Raw genomic sequence first — 16,782 nt, forward strand, 5'->3', positions numbered from 1 at the left:
CTTGACATTGCATTTTTGGTGAAGATGTGGAATGAGTCTGGAATGAAGACTGAAATTGGGCAAAAACAATATTACTGCCCAAATTATTTTTATGTTTACAAGAAAAGCAACTCTAATTAGCTAATCAAGGAGCAATACGGGTCATCTCTATTCATGGGGAAATTAAACAGTTTTGGATTGAATAATATTTGACCTATTGTCTATGTTGCATTTGTGCAGAAAGGTTAATTCAACAACCTTTAGCAAACATTTATTATTCTTGTTATGTTCCAGATACAGAAATGAGGGTTGTGGATGTATGATGAAACACATAGCCTCTTCCCTCAAAATTCTTAAAGTTTTATGGGCAAAATAGTACATAAATATTTCCTGTGTTAGACGTGTTTTTCAGCAATACCTGTCAAACTCCTATTGTACTTTCAAAACCCAAATCAGATGACACTGCCTTAGGGAGACCTACCCTAAACGCCCAACTGATAGAGCTATTTAACAGATTACTTTTCTGTGTTCTCTATGTGCATTGTATCATCTGTAATCTGAAGTATTTGTTGCCCTGGATATCTTTTGGTAGACTGAACTCCTTGAAGGTGTGTATTATATTTCTTTTATTTTTGCATCTGGAGTGTGTGGTACATAGTAGAATCTCAACAAATGTTTGCTGCATTGGATCAAGTGGACAGTATAGTGGGATGTGCTATCAGGACAGTTTTGTGCCATGCATACTATAAGGGCACAAATGAAGGGCATACATTGTAGCTTGTGGGGCAAGGGTGGTTTCTGAGAGGAGGTAATGTGTGATTTGATTTTTGAAGAACTGTAGGTGCAAAGCCAGTGGAGATGGCAAAAAAGTTTGGTCTTTGATTTATGTAAATGATCCAGTATGGCTAGGGCGTAGGAAGCTAGTAAGAGAATGGTTGGATATAATGCTGAGGAGGGAGGCTGGGGCTAGTTCATCTGGTACCCTCTAGTGCTTCCTTGTGCTTCTGGTACCCTGGGCTTATATCTATCACAACAATTACATTGCTGAATTGTAATGATCTAACTTCATACTCTTTCCTATTAGATTGTAAAGTATATGAAAACCCTGGTGAATACCCTTTTTATTCATATCTGTATCCCAACACCCAAGAGTGTCCTGAACAGAGAAGGTGTTAAAGAAATGTTTAAGTTTAATCTTTTAATCCAGTTCCCATGCTCTCAAAGCATATATATCTAAATCACCAAGAAAGACAGCACTTTGGCATCTAGGTCAGTGATTACAGAAGAGAAATGGAAAGTTGAAGGGCAGGAGGTCAATCTGTCTTCCCAGTGATTGATTGGCACTGAGTGATTTTGGAGAATTCAGACAAAGTGCTTGATGACTATGGGTGAGAGCCTGGAATTTGCATTCAGGTTCTATTTTCAATTTTGTGTCCAGCCAAGGTCAGAATCAATTTGCATGTTGAAAAATGAGGACCGAAATAATCAGCAGTCCTTCCCTGGGCACTGAGGGTTTATCTCAAACCCACATTAGAGTATCAGTGTTGTGTTGAAGGTCCAGGGTGAAATCTTTTGATCTCAGGTAGCGTTTTTGCTTTTCACCTCTTTTATTTTTGTGTGGTGGCTTTTCTTGTGTTCAGGTCAGTGCATCAGCAGATCTTTGGTTTGCAATGGGGATTCTGACTGTGAAGAGGACAGTGCTGATGAAGACAGGTGTGAGGACGCAGAAAGCAGGCCTTCCTGTGACCTTGATAAACCTCCTCCCAACATAGAACTTACTGGACATGGGTAAGGTGTTGGGTGTCTTCCTGTACACATCGATGGGTTGTAATTTTTATTTTGTTGTGTTTTATTTTGTGGTTTGGTAAGTCTAATAACAAATCACCTAATAGTTAAGACTTTGCTTAGAGCTCTTTGCCATCCTGAAACTATTTAAAAATCCTATCTATATACTGTAAATATATGTGGTAAAGCATAGAGGGACCAGTTGTCCCTGGACTGTTGGGTTTAGCACTGAAAGTCCTGCATCTAAGGAAAACCCTCAGACCTGGGAAAACCTGGCCAGTCAGTCCCCATATGGGAGGGAAGGGGGGAGAACTAGTTCAATGATGTGGGGCTACTTAAGGGAATGAAGAGACAACAGAATGAGAGCAGCGGAAGAAGAGAGAAAGTGTGTTGGAACACTCAGACTGAAAAGTAATCACCTAAACTAGCTGGGAACTTTCAAGTGAAGTTGAGGCAATCCTGTTAGCTTTTTTTTTTTTTTTAAATTAATTATTTATTTATTTATGGCTGTGTTGGGTCTTCGTTTCTGTGCGAGGGCTTTCTCTAGTTGCGGCAAGTGGGGGGGCCACTCCTCATCGCAGTGCACGGGCCTCTCACTATCGTGGCCTTTCTTGTTGTGGAGCACAGGCTCCAGATGCGCAGGCTCAGTAATTGTGGCTCACAAGGCTAGTTGCTCTGCGGCATGTGGGATCTTCCCAGATCAGGGCTCGAACCCGTGTCCCCTGCATTGGCAGGCAGACTCCCAACCACTGTGCCACCAGGGAAGCCCCCTGTTAGCCTTTTTAAAAAGAATTCTGAAAAACTTTTAACGGTCAGATCCAAGTTAAAGTTTCAAGGTTTTAAGATAATCTCTTTGAGAGTGATAGTTAGATGTGATTTTTCTATACTACTATGAAATTCATTAATGGAAAATTGGTAAAGTTACTTTAAAGAGTATACCAGTTAGCATGCTAAGAGGCTGACTAGTTGTAAATCATTGTAGAGAGTTCTCTCTCTTCAAGAGTAATCTTAATTGTTTGGTTTTATCTGTAGATTCAATTCAAAACCAGCTGTTGCCATAGATACAAAAGGGCTGTGTGTTTCCTAAATAAGTTCTTAGGCTAAAAGGATGTTGGGTTACCCCAGCTATTAGTTTTAACCATTATAACAAGCAGGGGGAGTTGGGTAATGCATAGTGTGCTTTAGGAGGCTTTTTATTTGAGCTCTCGCAGAGATGTTTAACTGTAATGTATTTCAAGAATATCTAGAGTTCTCTAATGATGCCTGTTTCAGCAAGTGGTGTTTCTGGTTTTTAACAGCCTTTTCTTCTTTCATTTTTTAAAAAACAGTTACAATGCGCTCACGGGCCAGTTTAGGAACAAAGTCCTCAACACTAAAAGTTTTGGTGGTCAATGCAGAAAGGTGTTTAGCGGGGATGGGAGAGATTTCTACAGACTGAGCGGAAATATCCTCTCCTATACATTCCAGGTACTTAATTACATTGATTTGATTTCTTTCTAATCTGTGAATTGTTGCCAGAGATCATTATTTATATGATATTGATTTTTTTGGTATTTTGTTGAGAATTTACTTGTGGCCTCATATGTGGTCAGTTCTTAGAAATGTCTTATATAGGCTTAAAAAGAATACATTTTCTTTTTTGAAGAAATGTTTTATTTATTCTTAAAATTTTTTTATACAATTTTTAAAGTTTACTTTCCATTTACAGTTACTGCAAAATATTGGCTCTATTCCCTGTGTTGTACAATACATCCTTGAGCCCATCTTACACACAGTAGTGTGTACCTCCCACCCCCTCACCCCTATATTGCCCCCCCACCCCGTTCCACCAGTTTGTTCTCTATGTCTATGAGTCTTCTTCTTTTATGTTACATTTACTGTTTAGGAATATATATTCTTTAAATCTGTGTTATAGCGCAATGATACTTTTAATTTGTGTCATTCAAGCTGAAATATTCATTGTCTCATTTTGAACTCCATACTCCATGTGGGTCCAGAAACTGATGGTCTGTCCCTGTGTGGGTGTTAAAACCCAAGGCCCTGCTCATGACTGGTTGTGATAGTCTCCTAACCACTGCCACAGTGTCACCTTACTTAAAAATGCTTTTTTTTTAAATTATGAAATATTTCTATGTACAAAAGGCTGTGAATAACATATACTTGCAGTTTGGAGAAAACTAATAATACAAACAGGACTATATATGCCCACCACCCACCTTGAGAAATAGAATATTACCAGTGACTTAAAGTCTCCTATCTACCTCTTTCTGTCACATCTTCTCTACCTGTACTGCCCATGCAACCACTATCTTATATTTTGTAATAATCATTTCCTTGTTTTTCTGTATATGTTTATCCCATAAGTCTTTGTCCCTAAAGAAAAACTTGTGATTTAGTTTTGCTTGTTCTTTGCCACTTATATAGATAAATCATATAGTATATATTCTTCTATGAATCATTCTTTCACTCAAAATTAGAGTTTTAATGTTTATTCATGCTGATGTAGATGGCATTTTTACTGCTGTTTCTGTTTTTTTCTTATGAAAATGCCTTGAACATTCTTGTGCATGAGTTCCATACAAATAAGCTTCTCTAGTGCAGACACCTGGAACTCGAATTGCTGCTTTGTAGGCTATGTTTAGGTTACACTTCACTAAAGTTTCCAAAACCTATATATGACCAATCTATACCCTACCAGCAGTGTGGAAGAGTGGCCTGTGTTCCACATCCTTGCCCGCATCCATACTGCCAAACTTTAAAATTTTGTTTATGGTCTCAAGGTTTCCTCTGCAGGCTTCTGCTTCTTGCAGGCTGTTTCTGTCATACACACCTAAACTCATCCTGTTGATTGATTTCAACACAAAATCTACTCACACAAAACAGTAATGGCTTTAGGGGAAATTCCTGAAGATTTAGAGGGAACATAGAGGAGAGATTGTCTACCTCATAATGCCAATGCATCCAACGAAAACAGTTGAGATCCTCTATCTTAAATTGTCTGTCTTTCCACAACCTAAGCCAAAAGAAGTTTCTGGTCTCATCCTGTTTTAGCCTCTTTCTTGCTCATCTCTTCCAAGATCTCCTCTCTCATGCCTTTCCTCCCATCTTCCCAGAGCTCAAAACTTTCCAGTTCAGCCCTTCTTACTGATTACTCCCAAATTTGTAAACCAAAACTATTAGGATATTCAGAAGGAAGGAGCTTTAGTTTACCAACATTAGTCATCTTCAGAAAGCAGTTCTGATTATGAGGAGCAAACCCACCAACCTCCAACTTATAATGGAATTAAATTACATTTAAGAGTTATTGAATCATGAAAGTAGAAAGTGGAACTGACTTGAAAAATAATCATAGCTACCAATTTTTGAATATTTCCTGTGACATCTGCACTATTTTAGGCAATTTGTGTAATTTTAATCCTCATGACATCTGTGAAAGGTAAGTAATGTTTTACTGTTTTATATATAGAGAAATCGAGGCTCAGAGGACTTCAGCAGACTTGCTTCAAGTCACCAAATTAATAAGCAGTAGAGCTTGGATCCAGTCTGTCAGACTTCACCGCCTTTCATTTTTCTAGTATATTTTACTCTCCCAGTGTATTGTGTTAACTGCTTTTTTAACTCTAAATTCTGCTTGGTGAAAAACCTATATTGTAATTTACCCTTTGGCCAGAAGGGACAATGTGAGATAGGCATATAAAGAGAATTTTTTCTCCTCATATTACTAAGAGGATGTGTTGATAATTCTTTCATAATTATAAGGGGGAGAATTGCATATATGTATATATATGCATATATATGTGTATATGTGTGTGTGTGTGTGTGTGTGTGTATGTAGTCAAATTTAGAAAGTTACAGAACAGAGGAAGTAATAAGGGAGAGAATTTCTGACATGGTTGGAAAGGAGACATGCTGGAAACCTGCAGCTTTTGAAGAAGAAAAATAATTTAATGACAGCATAATTCTGACGTTCGTTTTCTACAGCATGGCTTGGTTTTTGGATTGACATCTGAAATGCCTTGCCAGTCACCGAATTTGAAGGTGTTTGTCAGAGGTAGAGGGAAATTATAGCCTGTCATTTAGGATCCAGCCGAAGGGAAGTGAGGTGGAAGTAATAGGCAGTGAGTCAATCACTGCAGCGGGAAACCCAGGTGCGAATATGGAGGTGGCCAATGTCCTCCTCAGTTCAAATAGATGGGGAGCCACTGGGGATTCAGGCCTCTACAGGTGGAACATGACTTTTGGCTTGTTGGAACATAAATGTTAGTAAATAAACATAAAACAGAATCAGTCAATCTCTCTTCTAATCTCTGTTTTGGAAATCAGCATGATAGTTTACCCAGGACAAACCCAGTTTCTTATTGAGTAAGCCACTTACTTTGATGCCATGCACATTCTCTGTTTGCTCATATTTTTCATACCACAAGGAAGCCTTTGAAACATAAGCACATTCCAGCTCCACGGTCACTTTGGGAAGGTGCCACCCTGCTTAGTTTAGCCTGGGAGATGCTGAAAGACTGTCTTGTTTATTCTCAGCATGTAACAAGTTGCAGATGGGAGTGAGTAAAGATTAAGGTGGAGAAAATAACTTCCTGGATTCTCCTGTTTTGATCTTGAATGTAATTCATTATATTAAAATTTTTTTTATTGAAGTATAGTTGATTTACAATGTTGTGTTAGTTTCTGATGTACAGCAAAGTGATTCAGATACGTATATATTCTTTTTCAGAGTCTTTTACATTACAATTTATTACAAGATATTGAATTTAGTTCCCTGTGCTATACAATAGGACCTTGTTGTTTATCTATTTTATACATAGTAGTTTGTATCTGCTAATCCCAAACTCCTAATTTATCCCTCCCTCTCCTTCCCCTTTGGTAACCATAAGTTTGTTTTCTATGTCTGTGATTCTGTTTCTGTTTTGTAAACAAGTTCATTTGTATCCTTTTTTTTAGATTCTGCATATAAGTGATATATGATGTTTGTCTTTCTCTGATTTAGTTCGCTTAGTATACTTCATTATATTTTTTAAAGCAAGATCCTATATGTATATCAAATGAATCACAAAAACGTATTCTAAAGGCAATTTTAACTAATGCTTAGTTATCTGATCCTCTGCTTCCTCTGTTGGTATGTGTGTAGATATCTGAGATTTCTAAATCTACTTTGCTAACAGAAATTAATTTGAATGATAATAAAAGTAGCTCACATATATTAAGAACCTTTTATATACTAAGCACCATTTCAAGTGCTTTAAATAGAACTTTTTTTTATATAATAACCTAAGTATGTAGGTACTGTCATCTACTATTTTTACAGATGAGGAAACTGAGACAAAGAATGCTGAGTAATTTACCTACAATCACAGAGGTAGTAGATGACAACTATGGGGTCTGAACCCTAGAAGTGTGGCTCAGAGCCCTTGCAGTGCACTGTACTTAGATGGGGTTAGAATATGTGTAAGCGTTGATAGGAATGAGCCAGTAGAGAAAGAAAAGTTGAAGCTGTAAGACAGGGAGTAATCAATTAATTTAATTAGTCCTTTGAAGAGGTGAGACGGAATGCAATACAGAAAAAAGACAGAGAAATTAGCCTTAGACAGGGGGAGGAACACCTGCACAGGAAAGGAAGCGAAGACATTCATAAGTCTGTAAATTTGTTAGCAAGAAGTGTAAGAAGACTGTGTCTGATAGTGGGAGTGTTTGTAAAGAAAGAGGTTAAGTTTATCTTCTGAGAGTGAAGGAAATGATTGTAAGATTGGGGGATTGAGATGGGTGCAGAACTTTTGAAATAGATACTGTAGGGAATGGGAGAAAGAATTGGCTAGAGATTTAGGGTTGCTGGAATGTATTGAGGATTCCACTGAGGTTGGAAATTATGAATGGACTTACAGTAACACCAATCGATAGTTGTGTGATTTTTCTATAGCAGTGCTAAGGTGCTTGGCTGCGAGCACTGAACAAAGGTTGAATTTTTGCCTGGCAAATATGGTGGCAGAACATACCTAGGCAAGGTTCATTGGCAGGAGTTAGGTTCATTGGCAAGAGAATAATAAGTCATGAACCATGAAGCGTAACTACAACATGAAGGAAGTGACAAAATGAAGGTGCTGATAAGGAAAGAGAAGGGAAAGTAAGTTGAAGGTCTGTCTCTATGAGGTTGAATAATAGATATGGCAAAAATAGAATGAGTGTCAAAAGAGTAAGAGATGGGCTTCCCTGGTGGTGCAGTGGTTGAGAGTCTGCCTGCCGATGCAGGGGACGTGGGTTCGTGCCCCGGTCTGGGAAGATCCCACATGCCGCGCAGCGGCTGGGCCCGTGAGCCATGGCCGCTGATCCTGCGCGTCTGGAGCCTGTGCTCCGCAATGGGAGAGGCCACAGCAGTGAGAGGCCCGCGTACCGCAAAAAAAAAAAAAAAAAAAAAAAAAAAAAAGAGTAAGAGATGTCAGAGTGTAGGATGTTTGAATTTGTGACTTCAGAGGAAGACTCAGTCTGGGGAAATTTCAGGATCTTAGCTGGAAGGAAGAGGGTATTAAAGAAAATTTAAGATCACACTACCTTGAGAAAGGATTCTTGTGGCTATGTGTAGGGTACATGGGAGTGAGGAGACGCTGAACTAAAGTTCTTAAGAGGCTTATTTGCATAAATCATGAATCAAGTATTTGAATTGTACGTCTGAAGAAGAGAAAAAATAGGCTAATTTTTTTTTTTTTTGCATTGAAAGAAAGGTAGGTAACTTTTCTTTCTCGAGAGAAAAAACTAAATTCTGTGTCTGTCCAAAACCAAATAGGACTGAGACACTATCTAGTGACTCTAGAAATCTCTAGTACATTTTAAAATAATGTCCTCTTTGTATTCAATAATAATAATAATAAAAATGTCCTCTTTGTAGTTAAGAATAATAATATATTCTTCATTTTGACTTGAGCTGAATTTTTGCGTTTGACTTTTAAACAAACCAATTTCATAATATAATGAAAATAATGTTGGAATAAAAGGTATGGTTAAATCTATTTTTTCTTCTCTTCTGTCTTGCTTCTAGCATGAATGCCTAATTTTTAACATGGGTAGTGATGAAAGTATTTTTAATATTTTCTGGCATTTTGTTGAATTTCCTCCTAGTCTTTTTTCGACTGGCATATACTATCATATTTGTGGTTAATAGGATTTGTAAATATCACATTTATACTTGCTTTTTCATTTAACATGAACAATTTGTCCTCACAATCATCCTTTATGATGGCTGCATAATATTCTATTTTCTTTTTAGCATTTAAAAAAAAATTTTTATTGAGGTGTAGTTGATTTACAATGTTGTGTTAATTTCAGGTGTACAGCAAAGTGAATCTGTTATACATATACAAATATCCACTCTTTTTTAGATTTTAGCTTTATTTTTAAAATGTATCATATTCATCATTTAAATTTTCTCTGTGTTTATTTATACTTTGATCTCAAATACAGATGTGTATGGACATATAATAAAAACACAAATACTTGTGAAAGGAGAGTTACTGATCTGAATATTTATATAGAACAGACTGAGGGTCATATTTCATGTTTTATTCTCATTGTGACTGACATTTTTAGCAAGATAGTTGCCTATGATTTTAAAAAACTAAAGATTTTTTCATGAAGATTCAGATATATCTCTTTTCTTGAAAAATCAGATATCTGTCAGTGCTAGAACCTGTAGTAATGTATAGGACTGTCGGATGGATTTGAGTGTTGGGTACCTTTTAGACTCTTTTAGACAGGGTGTGTGCTCACTTCTTCACTACCCCGCCTTCCACTGGATGCTTCCAACATTTATATTACTTGCCAGTCCTCTGTGGGCATTTCATTTTGACACTTGATCTAGGACTAAATAAAGGAAAAAGAAATAGTAGTCTTCATGTATGCTGGAGCTGTCCCTTCTCAACCACATGTGACTATCCTGTTGTCTGTTTTTAAATTTGTTTGGGATGACTTTTTCTTCTACCATCTAGCATAGGAAAAACAATTCCAATCTTAACATTTTTTCAAGTCGAACAGAATTAGAAATTTAAATCCACTACTGGATCACATAGAACATTTCAAAAATAAAGCCCCAGAGATCTAACTTTTTCATTTTCTTTATAGGTGAAAATAAATAATGATTTTAATTATGAATTTTACAATAGTACCTGGTCTTATGTAAAACATACATCAACAGAACATTCATCATCTAGTAAAGGACGCTTCCTCTTTTTTAGTTCTTCATCTTCTTCATACAGTTCCTCTTCAAATATTGAAGAAATCCATAAGGAAAAGGTTAGTATGAAATATATTAGTTAACTTTTCCATATTTTACTGGTTTAGGTATTTCTAACATTAACAGAAGTGCATTTACTAAAAGAATCAGCTTTTATTTTTTAATTAGGGCACAGTATCTTCTTCAAAGAGATAATCCAATATATTTCTTTAAAAGGTATGGTTTTTGTCTTGTTAATTCTCTTTGATAATACATTTATTTACACTTTTTATTTTCTCATTGAAGTATTTGTTCTTATTTAAAAATCTAAAAAGAACTTATTACTTTCAAATCTTTTAGTTAAAACTAGCCTAAATTTCTAATTCATGATTACTGATGTTACTATTTTAAGTATTATATACAATTTCAAAAATCCAATGAAATGTGCTTCCAAAACACTAATACTGGAGTTTTTTAAAGAAGGTGCATGAAAATAAAAGATGTTAAAATACTTTATTACTTTGGAGATACTAACATTTTCATCCGAGGAAGTTAAAAGACAACTTTAGATACTCTGTTGTATTGAGATACTAAAACTTTCATCTTGGGCAACCTGAACAGTTGAAATGAATTGTTCTAATTGATTCACACTTACTGCTGAAGAATTTTTCAGGCTGATCATCATTCATAATATACATAATTCATCTCATTCTTAAAGTCAGTAACTTGATTAATAGATCACATAAGCGAGGTATAAAGGAATATAATTTTGTTTGTTTCATGACTAAGAAGTTGATTGTGGAAATATGAGCTGTAAAAACATTTATTATACCCATATTATATTGTTCACATAAGTGAGGATTTGGTGTAAGGTAGCTCTCTGTCTTGGACATCATGAAAAGATGCTTAGGAAGGGTTTAAAAGACCTCATTATAAAGTAGCTTACACTGTAAATACTCCAGTATGGGGGATAAATTATATGGTCACCTTACCTATAAGTCATTGTTACGATGTGGACTCTAGGGATATTATATCCCTGTCTGTGAGATTATTTAGCATTTAACAGCGTTGAATCTTTTTTTCTAGTTGAGGAGGTCATAACAGCTTGGTCTTGGGGGTTTTAAAAGTCATGTATAAAACCAGTTACCATGTCATCACTCAGATGTTATTTCTGTTTGGGATTCCTAAAATTCCTTAGATTGCTTCAAGTGGGTGGGCCCAGAAGAGACCTCATTATGCATCAAAAATAAAAATTCATTTAGTCTGCATTGATGGAGGTGGCTATTGTTGGAGACATTGGACAAGGAACTATTTCCATTGCCTTTTAGTCTTCATCCTAAAACTCCTTTTACTCTTTCTTCTTCCTATAGAGTTATCAGTTGTTGGTTCTTCAGAACACTGTTGAAGTGGCTCAGTTTATCAATAACAATCCGGACTTTTTACAACTTGCTGAGTCATTCTGGAAGGAACTCTCCTACCTTCCCTCTCTGTATGACTACAGCGCCTATCGAAGACTGATCGACCAGTATGGGACACATTATCTTCAGTCTGGGTCCTTAGGAGGAGAATACAAAGTTATCTTTTATTTGGACTCAGAAAAAATCAAACAAAGCGGTAGAGTATTAAAAATATTGTTATATACAAGCATTGCAGGGATTTTAGTTAGTAGTTAAACTTTAGAGCTTTAAAATATGACAAATAGAGATTAAATTGCAAAAGAATCCCAAATTGCAAGAATCTATTATACTCTACTCAAAATCTTCCAGGGTTTAAGAAAAAGCCTGCCTACTCTTTTGGATAGTACCCTGAAGTGAGAGTTAAGCCATTATCATTATTGTTATCTCTAGAATGTGTTGATTGGATTTTTAGAATACTTTTTAATCTTCCCCGTTTCTCAGATTAAGTAATATTCCTCGAGGAAAACTAGTGAGGAGTTTACTGATATTGCAGAAATCAAAACGTTTCAATGCAGTCTTTTCTTATTTACCTCTGTTCTTTACCACTCACATTCCTTTAAAAAAATCTACTCTGGATATCATGAGTTTGCTTACTACCTAAAACTTTTAACAATAGCTTAAATTTATTGGATCCCTTCTTCTAGACAGGCAGGTTGCCTATGTTAGCAATAATCCTCACTGCTACCGAGTGAAATCCAAGGGCATACTGATTGTAAGCAGGTTTAACTGGCTCCAGCATCAACTTAGCTTTTTCCTTATGCTATGTTGCTGCTGGAATTGCCTGCTTTTTGTTAGACTCAGGGCACGCTACTGAGTTCATACTTCGTTGACTTCACAGTGAGAGGATGTTCCTCACCAGCTGCTGCCATGTTGGAGAAGAGTGTGTGTCCTAGTATCCATTCCTCCTTTCCAGAGACCTTTTGGCTTATTTACGTTCCAAGTCCAACCTGCTCCTTTCCAACTTTGTCCTGAAGCTCGTGGCCACACTTACTTCTCTATCCCAAATCATCTTGTTAGCATCTTACTCTTCAGTCAAGACTTTCTTACCACCTTGGAGGAGAGTACGACTGCTTACCTGAGATTCAGAGGAGGTCTTGTAGCCTTCTCTTGTGAGTGAACTACAATATTTTTCTGTGTTTCCATTGACTATTTTTTTTTTTCTACTGGGCTTAAGTTTTACCAATTAAGATTTAATTAGAATGTGAGCTTTTCCAACCTCAGCAGGTTGGAAATGAATGCACAAGCACAGGTTTTTGTAGCAACAACAGAGGTAATATTTCTTTGGGAAATTAATCCAGAAAGGGGCTTGATCTAAACTCAGTTTCATGACCATTTTTTTTTCTTTAACACTTAAAAAGAAACGAAGAGGATTTTTTTTTAAAGCTTTCTGAGTCGGTAAAAAAATTTTGAGTAAAAATTTTACTCTTGAGCAGTTTTTGTTCTTAAAAGTTTTAAGTGAAATTAATCAAGGATTCTGGGATATGTTATATGCCCCCAATTGTTCTTTAAGAAATACTGAGTTTGTTATAATATAGTTAGTAAAATTATATAAAAATACATTTCTACCCTTTATTATTTTCTATCCTCTTTTAAAAAAATGCATTGCAAAACTCCATTTGATAATGAGTAGAAATTGTAACCATCTAAGATTATGTGTCATAGGAAGAAAATGTAGACACCAGAGATGTTAAAGATAGAGAGACTGAGGCACTAGAACTAGGATTTTAGGAATTAATTGCTGTAGAACCAGAACCCAGCTTTTGGGGTCTCCAGTGGGTGGGCTGGAGGCCATTGCACATCTACTTTTACCTATTTGCCTTATGCCTGAGAAGCTGACTGCAGTTGGGTATAAGGTATCACTCTGTGAAGTGCTCAGTTTTTGCTCCCTCCACTGTTTCACCCACCCCCACCCTCTGGTCAAAGTTAATAGAAGCCAAGAGCGGCTGAACCATTTGAATGTAAGTTTCAGACATGTGATGCTTTACCCCTAAATATAATGCATGTATCTTATTTTGTTTATAACAAACACCAAATATCACTTTTTCTGACCCTTGACCCTTCTAGAGCACTTGAAAATGTACGTATAGTATTTTTTTTTTTTTTTTTTTTTTTGCGGTACTTGGGCCTCTCACTGCCGTGGCCTCTCCCGTTGCGGAGCACAGGCTCCGGACGCGCAGGCTCAGCGGCCATGGCTCACGGGCCCAACCGCTCCGCGGCACGTGGGATCCTCCTGTACCGGGGCACAAACCCGTGTCCCCTGCATCGGCAGGCGGAGTCTCAACCACTGTGCCACCAGGGAAGCCCGTATAGTATATTTCTGATTATATGGCCCCAGTGGTAGGAAACAACCTCTTATCCCACTCTCACACCTGGCCAGCATCTCAAAGGAGATTTTCAACAAATGTGGAAACTAAGCACCTTTAAAATTTCCCCCCCCAGGTCTTAGTTCAGAGCAGAAGAAGAAATGTGCTTCCTCACATATCAATTTTTTGTTTAAATCATCAGAGCACAAATGCAAGGAGATGGAAGAGACCTTAAAATTGGTTTCAGGTAATTTTCATTACAAACTTACCTCCATCCCTCTTTCTTGTGGTTACTTCCTGGTCTCTAAGGGCCTTTGAAATTCTAGTGGGTGTTCTACTTTGTGCTTTTGAAATACTTGGTTATTTTGACCTCTGATGTCTCTGTCGTATGTCACGGCAGTGATCCATCCTGCAGAGTGGACATTTCACTGGGTACCTCTGTGTACTGTAACTATGTCCTCAGTGATCACCATCTTTGTTTCCAGTGAGGAAGGTTGACAAACAAGCCTAGAAAAATGACAGCAAGAGGAGAAGCTTCAGTTTCATTCTGTGACATGGATGCTCAGTGCAGTTAAAAGGTTTTGGTGCATGGTGGTGGTGGTGGTGACGGTGGTGGCAGAGTGTAGGAGTTGGTGTGTTAGTCTTTGAGTGATTGAAGAAGGAATTTCCCTTTGTCCTGTAAAGGTAGTGAATTGCTTTCTCTTTTTATTTGAACAAGAAATAAACTGTGTCTAGATGCTGTGTTAGGGAGTTTGGGTTTCACCCAGATGGCAAGGGATGCCGTTAAAGGATTTAATGCAGGGAGTGATTAAATGAAAGATGACAAATATAAAGTTGTAGTGAAAGGAGAGGGACTGAAAAGGAATAATCTGATAGGATAAGAACCAGAAAAGATGAGTAACATGGAAGGTAGAGGAGAAGAAATGGACAGCGAGAAATACTACAACGAAGTGACATAAGAGGAGGTCTGAAGACTTCATTGGATTTGGTGATTAAGACTTAATTGCCTTCAAATGAAGAGATTCTGAGTGTAGTAGGGATGGAAATGAGACTGTGGTGCATTGTGTGAAGCCATGGAGCAGCATTAGAGCTCAAGTTCTCTTGGGGTGATGGCAGAAATTGGGATGAAGGAGAAGACTGACCCAGGTGCTAAAGTCCTCATCGAGGAAGTGAGGATCCTTTAGTAGATGACTGCAAGAAGGAGGGAGACAGAGTGTTAAGCCAGGCTTAATTCCTCATTCACTTACTTTATTCATCAACTATTTACGGAACCTATAGTGCATGCAGAAATTGTTCTAGGCACTGGTGATACAGCAGTGAACATGCCAGAAAAAGTGCCTGTCTTCTTGGACCTGACATGACGAAGGAGGAGGACAAGTTTTTGAACAACATGGAAATACACCGATCTGGAAATAGAAATGAAAGTGGGAGCTTTGAGAAGTTGTTGACATCAGTTATCAGTTGGGCTGGTGATTGGAAGCTGCTTACTGATTTTATTTTATTTTATTTTATTTTTGCTTTGTTTTATCTTATTTTATGTTATGTTTAACAAACATGTAGCACTTATGATGTGCCCAGCACAATTTTAAGTGATTTACAAAAATTAACCAATGTACTCCTACCTAAGAACTGGGTATTATTCATATTTCCATTTTACTGACAGGGACACTGAGGCACAGAAAGGTTGCCCAAGACCACAGTTGGGGTCAGGCACAAGATTCCAATGTCTGGCTTCACAATCTGGGCCTTTCACTGTTGCCCCAGGCTGATTGTCTAGGGGAAGAGGGCCAGCTGGAGCACAGAGCTCACTGAGGTGTAGAGAGGGAGGCTACAGGCTTAAAAATAAATATAAAAGCTGATTTCTTAGACTCTGTAGTTTGTAAACAGGCATGTCAGTTTAGGTGGTGATTCTCAAATTTTGGTATGCAAGAGGATTACCTGGGGCAGCCTGTTCAAATGCTGAGTACTTGACTTTTCTCTCAGCTACGTCCTTCTATGTCTTGGCTGGAGCTCAGAAATCTGCAGTCATTCTAGGTGATTCTGATTCCAGTAGTTCAGGGACTGAACTTGGCAATACACTGCATTAAAAGTGTGACTATTTGCATTTTGAAACGTAGCTAACAAGGAAGATGAGGAAGCACTCAGGCGTTTCTTTAAAAATATGAGACTTTAATAACTTCTGATGATAAAAGTCTAATTTTTGAATTTGCAAAATTTTATGAAAATGTTATGAAATTGCAAAATTTAATTAAAAAAAGAAATGAAAATCAACGTAAGTCTGGTCTGCAAGTTAGGAACTTCCAGTCATGACCAGTGTGGAAACCAATTAGACATGGAGATGAAAATATTTCTGCAATTATAAGGCACAGAAATGAGAAAAAGGATTTGATTAGTATTCAAACTTTTTAGAACACGTTTTATGTGTTAATATATGCCTGTTAATAACATTTTGGTTACTGTTAGTATTCCAGATGCAATGAACTTTTTCCTCCCAACATTTTCTTATGAAAATTTTCAAACATACAGAAAAGTTGAAAAAACATAGTAAAAAACGCCAACGTACCCACCTCTTACATGCAATAATTATTATTTTGATGTTTTGATATATATATCTACATATAGTATTTATAATGTTGACTGTTTAGCAATGCATAAATATATATTTAAAATATTTGTGATATTTGTTGAACCATTTGGAAGTTTCAGATGTCATGATGTTTCATCCTTAAATACATGCATGTATCTTCTAGGAAACAAGATAGTCACCTGTATAACAAATTTTCTTCTTACACTAAGAACATTAAGAATATGAATAATAATTTCTTAATAATCATCTACTGTTAGGTAATGGTTGTGTCTTTTTTCTTTTCTCTCTTAATAGATACTATTTTTTAGAGTAGTTTTAGATCCACAAAACAATTGAGCAAAAAGTACAGAGAATCCCTATATCTCCGCTGTCCCCGCGGGCACAGCCTCCTCCATTATCAGCATCCAGGCTTTAGTGGTCCATTTGTTACAACTGATGAACCTACATTGACACATAATAATC

At 37.0% G+C, this 16,782-nt stretch overlaps 1 protein-coding gene across 1 annotated transcript in view; it reads left to right on the forward strand.

Annotated features, from left to right (window-relative positions):
- The window catches only part of C7 (complement C7), a 59,662-nt gene that overhangs the window by 11,266 nt on the left and 31,614 nt on the right, over positions 1–16,782 (forward strand). Inside the window, exons 5-9 of the mRNA XM_081233000.1 lie at positions 1,620–1,767; positions 3,093–3,231; positions 9,883–10,053; positions 11,344–11,587; positions 13,870–13,980. Coding sequence (XP_081089126.1) covers positions 1,620–1,767; positions 3,093–3,231; positions 9,883–10,053; positions 11,344–11,587; positions 13,870–13,980 — 813 coding nt within the window. The remainder of the gene's footprint in view (positions 1–1,619; positions 1,768–3,092; positions 3,232–9,882; positions 10,054–11,343; positions 11,588–13,869; positions 13,981–16,782) is intronic.

This window comes from Mesoplodon bidens, assembly GCF_964165515.1.
Source record: "Mesoplodon bidens genome assembly, chromosome: 4".
NCBI classification, from domain to species: domain Eukaryota; kingdom Metazoa; phylum Chordata; class Mammalia; order Artiodactyla; family Ziphiidae; genus Mesoplodon; species Mesoplodon bidens.